At 49.6% G+C, this 16936-nt stretch overlaps 1 protein-coding gene across 3 annotated transcripts in view; it reads right to left on the reverse strand.

The window, feature by feature from the left end:
• Positions 1-13186, reverse strand: part of BPI (bactericidal permeability increasing protein) — a 33844-nt gene extending 20658 nt beyond the window's left edge. For 2 of the 3 annotated variants that reach the window (XM_032294975.1, XM_032294974.1), the window contains exons 1-6: positions 12961-13186; positions 9478-9592; positions 8070-8198; positions 6471-6632; positions 5213-5276; positions 201-264 (exon numbers count right to left, since the gene is read on the reverse strand). In XM_032294975.1, the coding sequence (XP_032150866.1) occupies positions 201-264; positions 5213-5276; positions 6471-6632; positions 8070-8198; positions 9478-9592; positions 12961-13090 (664 nt within the window). In that variant the 5' untranslated portion in view covers positions 13091-13186. The remainder of the gene's footprint in view (positions 1-200; positions 265-5212; positions 5277-6470; positions 6633-8069; positions 8199-9477; positions 9593-12960) is intronic. The other variant, XM_032294973.1, reaches the window with a different exon arrangement.
• Positions 13187-16936: the final 3750 nt, after the last annotated feature.

Consider the following 16936-nt stretch of genomic DNA (forward strand, 5'->3'; position numbering starts at 1 on the left):
TTGTCCCCCTCACTTCTGGACCTTGTGCAAAGACTTGACCCAAGGCTAGCTGCCACTTGAAAATAATCTACTGCTCTGCTCATTTCCACCAGGCCCAGACCTGTCTGGGAAAATCTTGCTGGGCCCATCACATCCTCCCTGACTTCCTTGCCCCTCCCCTTTCTGTTCCATTCTATCCTTGATCCTCGTCCAGCCCTCACCTGGTAGAGTCTGGAAATATGGTTGCAGCTCAGAGGATACAGAGCTGGTCAGTTTCTGGCAGACCTGGGGAGAACCAAACAAGTAATCAGGAAGGTCTTCCCATAGTGGAAAATGTCCTTTGGCAATAATGGGCCAGATGTGCCTTGCTTTCCTTGATTATTTTCTTGAAAATTATGTAGCCAATCAAATTTCCCTTTTCTTTTTGGCCACTAGGGAGCTCAGAGTTGAACATGCAGCTTAGAAATAATGACTGTATATGACTGCACGGCCTACATATCTGCATTCTATTTCCTGCCCTGGTGTGTGGAACTTTCCTGAGGGGTGTTTATGTTATCTATTCTATAAAGTGAGTTTGTTTTATTTTCTTTTTTCTGTTTGATTTTGCTGTCTCAGATCCTTTGTGGAAGGAGGTGGTAAGCAAACACAAGGTAGTCAATGGTCAGCTTTCCCTTATCTGGGCTTTGGGAGCATGGGCAGGCTTTCTGCTTAAGTCTAGGTGGGCACCCTCACATTTGCCATGTATGGCCAGAGAAGCCATCCCCTGCCCACCTTCACCACCCCACCCCAATTCCCCTGTCCCCTAGCCCATAGCTTGCAATGGAACAAATACTAGCCTGAGAAGACCTGTGTTGGGTCACACACTAACTTTGACACTGCTTTCCCATTTATCTAGACCTCTATTTCTTCATCTGTAAAACGGACCATGGCAAATTATATTTTCCATGCCATCGACTCTTCTGTCATGTGGCCTTGGCACACCCCACCAGGAGATGGAGTCTGTGAACTTGCCACTAGAATCTGGGCTTGGCGACTTGCCTCTAAGCAACAGAACACAACATTCCTCACCTTTGTGTAGCTTAGAGGTGAGGTCACATGAGGCTGGGAGAAGCCTGGGCCCCACAGAGGGGCCACGCTAGTGCTTTGGGTCAATAGTCCCAGCAGAGCTGAGCCTTCAAGTCTTCCCAGCCCAGGCTCGAAAGATGGGAGAGAGGCGCCCTCCAGGTGATTCTAACCTGGAGCCTTTGAGTCTTCCGAGATGAGGCCGCAGACCTCATGGAGCAGAGAGCTCAGCCATCCCCGTCATGCCCGGCTGACTTCCTGATGCACAGAATCCATGGACAGTGGTGGTTGCTTTATGATACCAAATTTTGGGTTGCTTGTTTCCAAGCAATAGAGAGCTGGGATATAGGATTAAAACCATAGCCTTCCCCTAACTAAGAGATCGGGGCTGGGGCTGATGGTCAGACAAGCTCTTTTCTCTCCCAACGTTGCTCTCGAATGAACTTCCCCTCAGTAATTCAGCACAGTCTCTTCAATCCTTGTCTTTCTTGACTACTGGGTAGCTCCTGGCGTGGTTGCCCATTCTCTTCTAGAAACACTCCAAGGCCTTCTGCTCTCCTATCCCCTACAGCCTGTTCCCCTGGCTCCTTTGCAAGCTCTTCCTCCTTCACTGGAGATGTGGGAGCTCCACCGGGCTTCCTTCCTGGCTCCCTGCCCCTTCCACTTAGACCCTCTTCTTGAACCATTCCAGGCATCCCTCCGCCCCTGCGGCAGATGCTCCAGTGCCCACCCACACTCTCTGGACTCAGAAGTGCCAAGAAGTCAGGTCCTTAAGAACGGTCTTCAATGAAAGAAGGGTGGGAGGTGGTAGACAAATCCCCCAGCCTTCCTCCTGTTTCTGGAACAGTTCTGAGGTGTGCTCCCCACCATTCCTTTGAGAATTGCCAGCAGGGCAGAGTCCCAGTTGCCTGTAGCAGCAGCCCACTCAGTAGGGCCCCTTCCCTGCCTCCCAACCTCCTCACTGCGCTGCCTGGGAACCCCTCTCAATAAATGACTTGCACCCAAATCCTGTATCAGCATCCGACTTTGGGAGCCCAAGCAAAGTCACCTCCACTGCTCCCAACACGTGGCCAATACTCAGCCCTTACTTTGCAGCCCAGGCTTCTCCTCTGAGCTCCAGCCTGGGGACCCAGTTGCCTGATGAACAACTGTCCCTGGGTGTCCTACTGGTCCCCAAAGCTGGCACATCCCAAACCAAACTCCTCAGGTTCTTACTCCTCCTTAAGGTTGGCTGCGCCATCTGCCTAGAGTTCACTTCTGTCCTCCCCTCCCCTCCTCCTACACTGCCAATCAAGTTATTTTTCCTGGGGATGGAGGGAGGAAAAGGGGAAAGAGGGAAAAGGAGAAGATAAAGAAGGAAGAAAGAAAGGGAGAAAAGGAGAAAGGGAAGGAAGGAAGAAGGAAAGAACTGAATGGAAAGGCCGGATGCGGTGGCTCACGCCTGTAATCCTAGCACTTGGGGAGGCTGAGGCGGGTGGATCACTTGAGGTCAGGAGTTTAAGACCAGCCTGGCCAACAAGCTGAAACCCCGTCTCTACTAAAAATACAAAAATCAGCCAGGTGTCGTGTCAGATACCTGTAATTCCAGCTACTTGGGAGTCTGAAGCAGGAGAATCTCTTGAACCTGGGAGGCGGAGGTTGCAGCGAGTTGAGATTGTGCTATTGCACTCCAGACTGGGTGACAGAGCGAGACTCCATCACCAAAAACAAAAGAAAAAAGAAAGAAAGGAAAGGCAGAGAGTGGGAAGAAGGAAAGGGAGGAAGGAAAGAAGGGAAGGAAGGAAGGAGGGAAGACAGGAGTGGGACGGAGGGAAGGAGAAAATCTGGTTTCCCTGGAGTGTGTTTCTACCGTGTAAGGCTCATGAAGTCTCAAGAGGACCTCGCCTGGCATGCTCCGAGGAACGTACACCTCTTCTTCAGTGGCTCAGGAACAGAGGGCAGCACAGCTGGCAGCTGTGGCCCCGCTGGACTCCTGAGCTGCCCCTCAGGTATGATCACCAGTGTTGCTCACCCACTGGGGCCAATTCATGGCTCCAGATAGCAGCAAATCACAACCTGGTGGGAGCCCAGCTCCCTCCTACTCTTCCCTCCATGTGCACTTTGTACCAATGCAGGCTCTTCCTTCCCTCAGACGCCCACCCTACACGCTGTATTCCCTGGGGGCAGACTCCCTGACTCACTCCTCACTGTTTCCAGCCCCTTCTGGCATCGTGACCTCTCATTCATTCATTCAGGCCAGTACTCACTTCTAAATTGGATCTTATGATTAAGAGTGAGGCTCATCTCTGAGGTAGGGTAGCCTGGATTTGAATCCAAGCACTATTATTTCCTCTTTCTGTATCTCAGTTTATTATGGGATAATCGTGGAATCTCACAGGAGATTAAATGTGAGAATGTGTGGATTAAATGCTGGAATCCATGGAAAGAGTTCCTAGCATAGGGTTAGATCACTGTAAGCACTCAGTACATATGGGTCAACATCATCACCATCGCCACCATCGGCATCACCATCATCAACCTCACCATCACCATTGAACCTGCCCAGGATGGGCTCCTGCCTTGGAGGAAGAAAATGCCTATTAAATGGGCATATACTTACCAGCATCACCATCACCATCATCATCACCACCATCATCATCACCACCGTCATCATCACCATCACCACCATCATCATCACCACCATCATCATCACCATCACCACCATCACCACCATCACCACCATCATCATCACCATCACCACCATCATCATCACCATCACCATTAACAGCAGCAACAGCATTACTACTTACTAGCTTGGCTGCTATAGAGGGGTCACTTTTAGGTGGCACTAAGAAATAATCGTTTTAATTGTTCCAAATGTTAAATATATCCCAACACTCCTCTCAGACTGTCACTTGATTATACAGGCAGCTGAGCTGCAGGTGAGCTAGCCGAGGGGGTGAGCACATTCTCTGCATCATTTCATGAATTGTTACAGTGCCTTGGTGAAGAAGGTATTCATGTCCCCATTTTACAGATGGTAAAACTGAGGTTCAAGAAGGTCAAGCAATTTTCTCAAGGTTACACAGTTAGTTAAGCCCTGGAGCCAGGGTTAAATCCTACACCAAGATGCTACCCTGAGACTTTGGCTGGGGATTGTCCTGCTCATTGGAACTGTCCCATCTAATCCCAACCATGCCACTGGCTCCACTATTGCCATATGACTCTAAAATCCATTCTATAGTCCACTGTGTTATGCATTTTGACAAACACGCATTGATTTTTTGCTTTTTAAACTTTTGACACAGTGTCTTCAGATAGATAATCTCACTTGATTGATATACCCCTACCTGTGTTTTCAGTGTCTTTAACAAGGAAACCGATGTCTTTCACTTAGAAGACCCACAAGCCCCCTCAGTGGTCTCCTTTTCCCTATTCTTGACCTCTAAGGTCATTCCCACAGCAGACAGGGAAATTGTTTTAAAGCACAGATCTGATCAGGTCACCCACTTGCCTAAAACCTTCAATGGCTCCCATTACCCTCTGGAGAGAGCCAAAACTCATTGCTTTTTGAGACAGGTTCAGATGATTCTTGAAACTAATAATATGTTAATGGAAAACCAGCCAAATGAATGGCCTTATCCCTTAGCTGAAGCACCCGGGTTGTGGGTTTAGGCTGTGGGCACAGATGGGGGAGTGCCGGCTGACACCTGTCTCTTGTACTAGTTCCAGCCTGAGGGAATGGGCTATGACCAGGGTTTGGACAAAGCCCAGAATTGCAGCTTCATCAGTGGCATTTGTTCTGGATGGGGAGCACCAAAGAAGGGACTTGGGGTGGGGTGGGGTGGAGGAAGGAGCTAGCAGGGCTATGGGAAGAGAGGGAGGCAGGAAGAGACTGGCATTTTCTCAGCAGGGAGGAAGGCGGGTGGGGGCGGGTGGGAAGCAGAGGTGGCCCAAGCAGGCATGGGGAACGTTTGCTGCGAGTGTGGGAAGTGATTGTCTCGTGGTCTCTTGGTGGACTCTTCAGCAAAACACACACAACTGGCTTTTAGAGCTGGGGTTGTGGCTTCAAAGGGCTCTAAGGACTGCCAAGGGGTCTGGAGTGACAGCAGAGTGTTCGTAGAAGGGGAAGTGTGTGGTTACTGAGTGACCTTCCCCTCTGATTGCTGATGGGGCTCCGAGCCCCTCCTACCTGGCTGTTCAACTTGTTTCGAAGCGCAGACTCAATTTTTTTGTGGAAGAGTTGGATCAGCCACCTAAAGATGGACAAGCAGGGACATAGATGAGGCTTTCCGGATGGATTCAGGAGGCTGCCTTATCTTAAAAGCTTTCTTCCCTTCTAGAAATAGAAATTGGCACCCTTGCCCCTGAGCTCTAACTGCACAGGCTCCATCAGATGCTTCTCTTCGAGTTAGTGGCCTGTTTATGGGGTTACCTCCTGAATCCCTGCGTGGCTGGGCCCCTGCCCCTCTCTCATTCCTCACTAGTGCCCTCCCTGGCTGCACACCAGCCATACCGGCCTGCCATGACCTCTGTCCGTTGCGCCCTCCCACCACCGACCCTTTGCACATACTGTTCCCTCTGCTTAAAACACCCCCATCCCCAACACCTCCCTAACTAATGCCTGCATATCAGTTCAAATGTCCTTTCATCAAGGAAGAACTGGCCTGCCCCTCGACGGGGTCGGAGTCTTCTGTTCTATGCGTTCAGAAAGTTTGCACCTCTTTTTCTTAGTTCTCATCTCCTTTTGTAATTCTGTGTGAGCCATTCATGCAATGCTTTGGTTAATGATTGTCTTCCCCACTGGGCTGAAAACTTTAAGAGAACAGGACTGTGTGGCTGAGTCTGGGTCAAATAGACCTGGACTTGAAAACTCATTAGCTGTAGCAACGTAAGTTATGATCTACCTCTCTGTGCCTTGGTTTTCTCGCCTGAAAATGGGGTGATAATAGACCGACCTCACGGAGTCACGGTGTGGCTGGAATGAGATAATGAGTGTGCTCAAATCAGTGCTTGGCACAGTCAGCCCCTGACCAATATGAGCTCTTACTAAGCTTTCATTGTTCACTCCTGTTTCCTGGCCATGTTGCACAAGCCTGGCACAGAGCTGATTCTCACTAGATATTTGTTGAGTGGATGGATAGATAAATGCCTGCAGATTTGTGATGAGGATACGGTTGAGTGCATACGTAAAGTGCTTAGTATGAGCCTGGGACATAGTAAGTGCCCAGTAAAGTCTGCTGAATGAATATGGAATGAACAAATGATGCCTTGAGAAAGACACAGTGTCTGCTTCATCTGTGGGCCCCGGGCTTCCATACCATGCCCGAGGCCTCTAAGCAAGACCTGGCCTGCAGGTGGCATTCCAGATGTGTTTTCGGCATACAGGGATGATTAAGAGAGTTTTAAATTAGGCCCCTCCTCCCAGCCGCAGCCCCGGGAGTCCGTACCCCACTTTGCTGTTTGAGATGTGCACGTGGACACTGCTGATGTGGCTGCTGCAGCTGGCGCAGGTGACGGTGGGCTTGCCTGACGTCAGGTTACTGCCCAGCATCAGATCAGCTGAAATGGACGTGCCACCTATACTCAGGTCAAACCCGCCGCTCGTTTTTCTGAAGAAAAGCAAAGAGGAATGTGGGACACATCCTTTCTTCCCACTGCCATTCAAACTCTACCCCAGCATGGGAAGGTGGGTTTTGTTATGGTTCCCACTCTGGGTGAGGAGGTGGAGTTCGGAGGGAAGAGGCACATTGCCCAAGGTCACACGGCAGCCGAGTGGGAGAGTCAGAGTTCCAACCTGAACTCCGAGCTCACGTCTGCCTCACAGAAACCGGCTCTTAATCATTGCCTCAGCCTCCGCCCTTTCTGGGTGGCTTTGGGCATGTTTCTTACCTCTCTGAGGTCCCATTTCCTCCCTCAAACCCTGGATCAGCAGTTGGACACCAGGGTGTGTGTCTCAGCTTTGCTACAAAAAGCTGGGTATTTGGGGCTAATGCCTTTCATTAATTAAGCCCCCATTAATGCAGTAATGAGGTTAAGAACTCCTCCTTCAGGGATAAAATGAGTTTTGGATAAGACAGTGGACATTCTGTTATTTTTGTGTGTGATCGATCAATAAGGGAAAAGATAGATGCAAAAGAGCCCAGGGAGAGAATTTAGCGATTCTTACTGTGGGGAGGAGACACACCCAGCAGTTCTTATAAGGGCAGGCAGACTCACGCCCCTTTCATTTGCCAGGAAGATTTCTCCTCCATTTTCCTCTCTAGATTTCCCAGAAAGTAGACGTTCCTAAAGCGATGATCAGTCTGAAGCACTATTGCCAGTGGGCAGGGGAGCTGTGGGGGGAGCCCAGGATTTGGATTTGGAGTTGTAGTTTGGGTTATTTACCCCCATTTTTCACCCTCCCCTTCATCTGTACACCTGCCATTGCCTATCATGGCAGGATTTGGCAGGGGGGCGGTGCCTTTGCTTGCTCTTGACTTTGGGCTTGGCCATGTGAAGTGATTTGGCCAGTGGTATATACATTCTGAGCCTGGGCCTTAAGAGGACCTGTGTGTTCCTGCTTTCCTCTTGCACCTCTGCTATCACAAAGAATATGCTCTGCATAACCCACTGGTCCTAGGAGGAGGAGGAGACACAGGTGGAGGCAAGCCTCCTCTGCTAAGCCCAACCCAGCTCAGCTGAGCCACAGCTGACACACAGGTACGTAAGTGATGGTATCTGATTGCTGTTTCAAGCCACAGAGGTTGGGATGGTTTGTTACACAGCAATGGCTAGCTGATGAACAGAATAAATTAAAGGTTCCACTTAGCTTTCCACCTAAGCCACATGCACCAACTCAGCCTTGCCACTATGAGATGTGGATACATGCTCAGCTATTAACCAAGGGTTATGTTGAATCTTCTCATGTGAAGAATTTCCTGAGGAATGCTATGGCGACAGGTGGTGATGTGCAAGCAAAAATTGGGCATTCCAGAGACCCTGACTGTCTAATCCCGTCCAAATATCACCAAGAGTGCACCCAACAAACCGCATGCACAGGAACGCACAAGAAACTTTTGCGTGCCTTCCACTTCCCACTGATCTTGATATTGGCGTTGCTGATGGAGAACTTAAGGCCCACATTGGGCACCATTCTTATCTGGGCACTGGGAAGCTGGAATTCACGGATGTCCATGCTGCAAAGGAGAAATGTGAATTTCATATAATTTCATACAATCCTAGGTGCCCACATGAGGACTTGGTTAATGATTCGTGCAGACTCATCTCCCACCACCCAGTCCTTCACCCTATCCATTCCAGGAGAAGCCCAAAGCTGAGACAGCAGCCTTGGCAAATATGTAGGCAGCTGGGGTGGCTTAGGCTTTGAAGTCAGACAAAACCTGCATTTAAATCCTGCTCTTTGAGATACTATTGGGTTACCTGGGCATATCATTTAATTACCCCGAGCCTCAGTTTCCTCATCTGTAAAATAGGCACAATGATCTCTATCTTGCAGGGTGTGTGACACTCAATGAAGATAAAATGGAGGCACTTTATCTGGAAGCTCTGTACAGGAGAGCTCTGCATAGCTCTGTCTTGTTTCATTCCTGCAGCCCCAGAGCCTGCTGTGTCACATATACAGTGGATGTTCAAAATACCTGGGAATGAATGGGTGTATAAAACTTTGCAGAGGACTTTTATGGGTTTTCTGGCCAGCACACAGCCCCCTTCTTGTGCTAACAGAACTGCTAGATTACTTAGGGGGAGCCCCTCCCCACATCTGTTCCATGCCACCCCAAAGAAAGTTGACCTCACGTCCATCTTTAGGGGGTGAAGGTTGTGACTTAGACTTGGTCGAGTACTGTATTTCATTCTTTGGCCACAGTGATTGGAGTTTTATTATGTTGCCCAGCTTGTTTCGAACTCCTGGGCTAAGGGCTGTGTACGTAACCTAAGGTGGGTCAGTCAGAGTGAGTCTTAGGGTCTTTGAATTGCAAGGAGATCTAGAGAGATTTGCTGGTGGCGGTCTTGCCTCTAGAGGGGACATTCTGCCTGCAAATTAGGCCTGTCTAAAGAGGTGATGCTGAGAGGTGGCAAGAGAGAAATGGGGCCCAGTGACGTGTCTCAAGCTGAAACTGAAGCCAGACTCTTCCAGGGACTTTCTGGCCATGTGAGCCAATACAGTCTGCCTTAATCCATTTTGGATAAGATTTTCCGTCCTTGAAAACTTGCAAATTCTAATTGATATGTGGCACAGAGTTTTGGGGTTCGTGACACATTTCCTAGGAGTCACGGTTTCTGTGGCTTCCTCCACGCTCAGCTTGGAGGTTGCCTCCCTTTGGGATGATGTAAACACATGCTTTGGGATATGAAAGTCTGTGAGTTGAGGAGTCTGTGGCTCTGCGTTCTAGCTCTTGGTGGCCCCAGAACACCACAAGTCCTGCAAATCGAGGATTGAGCTCTGACAGGCCTCACCTGTAGAAGCTATAATGCCCTTTCCCAAGAAGCTTGATCTTAAAGCTTCCTGAGTAGTCAGGAATCTTGATCCTCTCCAGCTCCTTCTGCAGTGCGGCCGTCCCCTGCTGGGTGGCTAAAGGGAGAAGGCAGGGGTGACAGTCAGAGGCACAGGCTGGAGCAGGGGACAGGCTCTGGACCCTAGGCCCCCCGTTCATAGCATGGAAAGTGGCACTGGAAGGGTCAAAAACAGGGATCAATTAAGGTTTCCTAGAAAAGGCCAGATAGTAAACTGACTTTTTATGGGAAACCATACTGCCTCTGTCACAAATATTCAGCTTCGCCATTACTATACAAAATAGCCATAGACAATATCATGTGCCTGTATGTGCCTGCATTCCAATAACACTTTGTTCGTTGGCATTGAAATGTGAATTTCATATCATTTTCACATGTTGTGTGACAGTATTTCTTTTGTGGTTGTTTTGAGAGAAGGTCTCTCTGTGTCGCCCAGGCTGGAGTGCAGAGGCGCGATCACGGCTCACTGCAGCCTCGACCCGCTGGGGTCAGGTGATTCACTCACCTCAGCCTCCCCAGCAGCTGGGATCACAGGTGTTTGCCACCACACTAGGCTAATTTTTTTTAAAAAGGTTTTGCAGAGATCTGGAGTTTCACTATGTTGCCCACCTGGTTTCGAACTCCTGGGCTCAAGTGATCCTCTCACCTCAGCCTCCCAAAGTGCTATAGTTACAGACATGCGCCACCATGGCTGGCCCTTTTGATTTTTTCTCATCATTTCTCATCAAGATATTAAAAACATTCTTTATAACTCAATCAAGACAGTTACAGGTGGACAAAAAAAAATTATTGGCTCATAGGGCATACAAAAACTGAGGGCTGTAGTTTGTTGACCCCTAGTCTAAAATATCACCCCTGAAACACCCAGTTATGCATCCTACTAGTATTTGTTGGATACTTAATTGTTATTTGCTCTGTGCTCCATCTCCACAGATCCCCAACCTCTCTGGGTTTGGGACTCTCTCCCCAGGGCCTTTGCATGTGCTGTTCTTGCTCTCTAGGAAGCTCTTCCCTCCCATCTTCACCTGGTCAGCTTCTAGTCAGCTCATTCATCACTTCCTCTGGGAACCCTCCCTGGGCCAGCAGAACAGAGCAATATCCTGTGTTATTCTCATGATGCTGTGGACGGCTTCTCCAGAGCCCCTGTTACCATTTGTAATTATACATTTATTCACTTGACTGTGACTACTGTCTCTCCCTTACTACATGTAAGCCCTCTGAGGTCAGCGGCGATCTGTTTTATTTACTAATGTGTCCCTTACATTACCATTGTGCCTGACACTTCCAAGGCACTTAGGATTTGTTAGATGAGGCCGGGCGTGGTGGCTCATGTCTGTAATCCCAGCACTTTGGAAGACCAAGGTGGGTGGATCACTTTAGGTTAAGAGTTCCAGACCAGCCTGGCCAGCATGGTGAAAACCGTCTCTACTAAAATACAAAAAATTAGCTGGGTATGATGATGCATGCCTATAATCCCGCACTTTGGAAGGCCAAGACGGGTGGATCATTTTAGGTCAAGAGTTCAAGACCAGCCTGGCCAACATGGTGAAATCCTGTCTCTACTAAAAATACAAAAAATTAGCTGGGCGTGATGGCACGCACCTGTAATCCCAGCTACTCAGGAGGCTGAGGCAGGAGAATCGCTTGAACCCTGGAGGCGGAGGTTGCAGTGAGCTGAGATGGCACCACTGCACTCCAGCCTGGGCGACAGCGTGAGACTGTCTCAAAACAAAACAAAAAAAGATTAGATGAATAAATAATGCCCCAATGGCAGGAATTCTACCACCAGTTATGATGTGGGTAATAGCATCAAGGAACCATTAAAAGGCAGACACATTAACTGAAAAGGAGGGAGTATTAAGATGAGGAAGCCCAGATGTTGAGTTTTCTCAGAGCCAGTTAGGAAATAATAATACCGATGAAATGTATCGAGCTTTGCTCTGTGCCAAGCACTGTTCCAGGCTCTGTCCATGTATGAACTTGTACAATCCTAGGAAGTAGCTCTTGTCACTACCCCCATTTCACAGGTAAGGAAGCTGAGGCGACTTGGTAGGGGCCACGCAGCTGACAAGGGGCAGAATTTGAACCCAGGCCTTCTGGCCCCAGAGCCCATGCCCTAGAGAAGGCTTTCTGGGAGTTCAAAAGTAAATGACAGGCAACTGGTCACCGTGTGAGGGAAAGGAAAATGTGAGGTGGTCAGGATCTGTAAGTTGACAGGGGCCAGGCCTTGCAGGCTCTCAAATGCCATGCCAAAGGATCAGGATAGCTTCTGAAGGCAGTAGGGAACCACAGATAGTGTGAGCAAATACAGCATGAACAGATTTGCTGCATTTCAGAAAACTCACTCTGATTGTCACATGCGGCCTGGGTTGAAGGGGAAACTGAGGCTGCTATGACAGGGCATGAAGACCTCTGAACTTAAAGACCCTGACTGAGCCTCTGCTCCCAGAAAGCCTTCAGGACATACTCCTTCTTCCTAGCTCTTCTGTCTTCTGTGGTCTTCTGTCTGCCCCCTAGGGTTCAGACACGAACTGCCTGGGGTGGGGTGGGAATCCAAGGATGGGATGCCAGGTCCTCCTGAGTCCTCTTTCCCAAGGGCACACCAGCTGGTGAGGCTCTCTCTGCCTTCCCCTTGGTCTGATTCCTCTGGGGCTGGGTATCACCCACTGCTCTGCAGGTCATCTCTCTGCCACCAGGAGGCAGCATTGAGCAACCCCACGCTGGGGCATCAGGCAAGACCAGAGCTCAAATCCGGGCTGCCCACTTCTGGCTTGTAAATGTTGATAGCAGCAGTTTGTCTTACACAAAGCCGAAGTGAGGGCAAATGCAATTGTGTGTGAAGTTCCTAGCTCAGTGCTTGGCGCAGGTTAGAGCAGGTCAGCAGGAGTGTTTCATGCCTTTCTCTCCTCTGCCTGGGCCTGGGTGAGTGGTCTGGGAAGGGACCCTCTTTGTGTCACCCAGCAGAGCACTGTGCACAGTATGGCCACCAGCCCCTGAACTGGGGAGAGCACAGTGTTGCGGGGTGGGGGGTTCCTCGCACACTCTCCCCCAACTCTGCTCAGCCTCCTCAGCATCGAGAGGCAAATGGTAAGGCTGAGAACTGGCTTTGGAAAGAAGAGAAAGGCTTAGAAGTCCAAGATGGAGGCTGCACAGAGGGAAGGAGGGGACCATGAGGACCCTCAGGGGTCTGAGCACTGGACTTGGAGTCCTCTAGACCAGTGTTCCAATCCCAGCTCGGCCATCCCAGCCCTGCGATCTTAGGCAACTCACTTTGCCTCAGTTTCTTCATATATAAAATGGGGGCAAGGCGAGCTGCCTTGCGGAGCTATGAGCATGTCAGGTACTGGATCTAAAGGGCTGCACACAGTAGATGCTCAATAAGTGCTCCTCAGGGGTGGAGAGGAGGGAAGGGAGGTAACCAATTACCGTAGTCCAGGCCCTTCTGGGAGATCCTGACCACGACACCAGGGTTGATGGCTGCTGCCACGGCTGTGCCCACGACGACCAGCACCAGCAGGGAGGCCCATCTCGGCGCGTTGCAAGGGCCCCTGGCCATGTCCTCCCTTGTCCTCCAGAGCTGCCAAAACCTCCAGGCCTTGGAGCGGAACCAGGGAGCTATAAAGGAGACGGCTGGGGAAATGCAAGTCAGTAGAATGTGGAAAGGAGGAAGGAACCTGTCGAGGGCGGGAGAGAGGGAGGGCGGCTGTGGTTTCCCAGCGTGGTTAGGGCCCCAGGGGCAGGGAGCAGTGCAGCCTGGGAAGCTCGCATGTGCAGGTGGGTGTGCATGTGTGTGCACGGGCGTGCACGTGTGTATGCGTGCGTGTAGATTGGTTCCCCTCCCTAAGCGCCCCATCCCCCGCACTGTGCCCTCACCCAATCCCCCCACCTAAGGACTCCCTTGAAGCTGGGTAGCATGGACATAGGATTCATATTTTTCTTTCTACTTTTGATTTTTTGTATTTTTGATAGTAAAGGAGAGAAATACATAGTACTGCTCCCTTTCTGGATTGCGGTGAAGATAAAATGAGCTTAAACCACGTAAAGCGTTTAGCACAGTTCCCATGCAAAATAAGTGTCTGTTACCCTGATTTCAAACGTGATCCACCTTCCTTGGCTAAAATTTGAGAAAGAAACAAGAGAATCCAAATTACATGTAATTCCCTCTTCTGGAGAGAAGCCAACGCGTATTTTAGAGTGTTTCTTTTCTCCCTCTTGTTTTGGTAAGCACAGGTGGAGAGTCCATGTTTGTCTGTTAACAAATAAGGGATCGCCTGGTCAGGTCTGTAAAGGAGGGGACCATGTGGCGAATGTTCTTCTCCAGCATTAAATATTTCATTGCTTCCCCATCCCACAGCTTTCTTAGCCAAGCGTCTGTTTTTGCACATTTCTACTTCTTCCTTTGGCAGATGTAGAACCTGAGGCTTCACCAGGGGAAGTGTTCTTCCCACAGTAACTCAGCAAGCTGCTAGCAGAGTGAGGATCAAAACACAGCCCTCCAGATGCATCCCACGCCAGCCCGAATCCCTCAGCGCCTTGGGAGTTGGGGAATGTAGACACTCCCCACCGTCAACCCAGCTTTCCAGACAGGTCCCTGTCTGCTCAGCCACTGCCCCTCCCTCTGCAGCAGCCTCAGGCCTTGGGTGGGCAGGAACCCCGCAGGGCAGCCTGCTCCGTCTCCATGGTGATGAGAGGAGGGGCGGGGCTGCAGAGGGGGCAGCCGGCTTCTCTCCTGCTGGGTCCTCATCAGCCCCCTGGTGCCCTGTCTCCCCGCCTTTGGATTTTATGAAAGTCTAATGAAGTCGACTGAGCCCAGAGGACATGAGACCTTCTGAAGTTTTCTTCTTCTTTTTTTCATAAAAGTTTTTTCTTCCTCTCTTCGTTCAGTTCTAAAAGAGTCCCCCCTCCTCCTTTCATATGCAGCAACTAGAATTCTTCTGGCTTGATTCAGAATGAAAGCAGTGGCCGTGTGTGAAGCATCCACCGTGTGCCAGATGCTACACACGCATCATCTCCAAGCCAAAAAACGACCCTGAGAGAGAGCTGATTCTTCCCCAGTTTGTTTTATTACTGTAGAGATGGGGTCTCACTATGTTATCCAGGCTAGTCTTGAACTCATGGGCTCAAGTGATCCTCCTGCCTCCATCTCCCAAAGTGTTGGGATTACAGGCTGAGCCACATCACGCCTGGCCTCTTCCCCATTTTGGAGAGAAGGAAACTGAGATGCAGCAATCACATCACCAACATGGCCATTCCTCCTTTCATGGAGAAAATATTTTCCCTGACCTGAAGCAGGCACTGGAAGGATTCATTACTGTAGGCCCTCGCCCCAGCTCTCCCTTTTTCCAAGTGACCTGAGCCCGCAGACTCAGATGTCTGCTTCTGCACCAGGAAGATTGCTCTAAGTAGCAGCCTGAACCCACAGATTGATGACTTCTCACAAAATTAGATTTTTGAAGGATTACCTTGCACATTTGGAACCCTTCCATCTCTTAGTTACCCAAAGTTTCTGAGTTCCCCAAGGCCCAGGTAGATGTGGCATGGTGAAGATGTCAGTTAGGAAAGGAACACTAAGATGAAATCACATGACAAGCACCTACCTTGCTATAAAATTAGAATTTTTTGTTTTTTTGTTTTGAGACAGAATTTTGCTCTTGTTGCCCAGGCTGCAGTGCAGTGGCGTGATCTTGGCTCACCACAACCTCTGCCTCCGGGGTTCAAGCAATTCTTCTGCCTCAGCCTCCCAAGTAGCTGAGACTACAGGCATGTGCTATCACACCTGGCTAATTTTGTATTTTTGGTAGAGACAGAGTTTCTCCATGTTGGTCAGGCTGGTCTCGAACTCCCGACCTCAGGTGATCCACCTGCCTTAGCCTAGCAAAGTAAAATTAGAATCTTAAAACCAGCTGATGGCCAGGTGTGGTGGCTCATGCCTGTAAACTCAGCACTTTGGGAGGCCAAGGCAGCTGGATCACTTGAGGCCAGAGTTAGAGAACAGCCAGGCCAACATGGTGAAACCCCTTCTCTACTAAAAATACAAAAATTAGTCAGGCATGGTGGTGGGCGCCTATAATCCCAGATACTCAGAAGGCCAAGGCATGAGAATCGCTTGAACCAAGGAGGCAGAGGTTGCAGTGAGTTGAGATCGCACCACTGCACTCCAGGCTGGGTGATAGAGCAAGACCCTATTCCCCTACCACCCCCACCCAAAAAAAAATAAAATAAAATAAACCCGGCTGGCAAGTTTCTGAACAAACAACCCCACTGGCCTGCCGATGTCTCATGCCCAGCCAAATCTAGATGAGCCCGTCAGTGACTTTCCACAGCTTCCTGTTCAGCACGGCTGGTGATCATGGAGCTGCCCCTCTGCTTCAGATCTGAACCTCTATCCTGTATCAGTGACAGTGTCTTCAACCCAAGTATCGGAAACGACTAACTCACATTGCTTCAACAATAAACAAATTTATTACTACAGAGAGGAAGTCCAGAGGGAGGACAGGTTTGAGCTTCTGATTGATTCAGCAGCTGACAGACGTCTACAGGATCATCCCTCTATCCCTCTGCTCTCCCATCCCCATGTCTCAGATTTGCCCTCACACTGGCTTCTTTCATAGTTGCAAGGTGGCTGCAACAGCTCCAGCCATCCCATCTAAACAGACGCTTCCCCAAATATCCTTTCCTCTTCCTCCTCCTCCTGCCTTTTGTTTTTTCTTTTTCCTAAAATTATTATAAAATATTTCAAACCTATAGGCAAGAATAGACCACCTAGGTTTATAAAACCTCAGCATCGCGCCGTATTTGCTTCCTAGAGTTTCTTTTAGTCCTAGCAATTTTGATACATGTATAGCTATGTGTAACCAGGACCACAGTCAGGATTTAGAAGAATCCTGTCATCCCCCAGAACTCTCTCCTGCTACTTCAATTTGACACAGCTTAAATCATAGGGAAAATGTATTATTCTCAGTAGAAATTCACAGATGGGGGTGGATCAAGAGCTGGTCAGTTTAAGGGCTGGTTCTGTCTATCTGTCTATTTTGCCGCTCTCTGTCCTTAGGCTGTTGACTTTTTCCAGAAGAAAGTGAATCGGGTTTAGAGCCAGCCAGACCTGGGTTTATCGTCCCAGCCATGCTACCCTGCTCTGTGAGCCTGGCCAAGTTCCTCCACCTTTCTGAAATTTGGGTTCCTCATTTAAAGGAACCAGAGGAAACAGTGCTCATCACAGCGGTTGGGTTGTCCTGAGGGTGAATCGATTTGCACAGAGAAGGTGCTCAGTAAATAATCACAAGTCAACCTTCATCACTAGCTCGCCAGGGAGCCCTAGAGCCCCCAGGAAAACACACAGGGGCACCTCAAACTGAGCTCTCGGCCCTCTGGCCTCTGGGTTTGGACTGGATAGGTGAAAACA

The sequence above is a fragment of the Sapajus apella genome, unplaced genomic scaffold, assembly GCF_009761245.1.
Source record: "Sapajus apella isolate SASKATOON/1434 unplaced genomic scaffold, GSC_monkey_1.0 scaffold33, whole genome shotgun sequence".
NCBI lineage: Eukaryota > Metazoa > Chordata > Mammalia > Primates > Cebidae > Sapajus > Sapajus apella.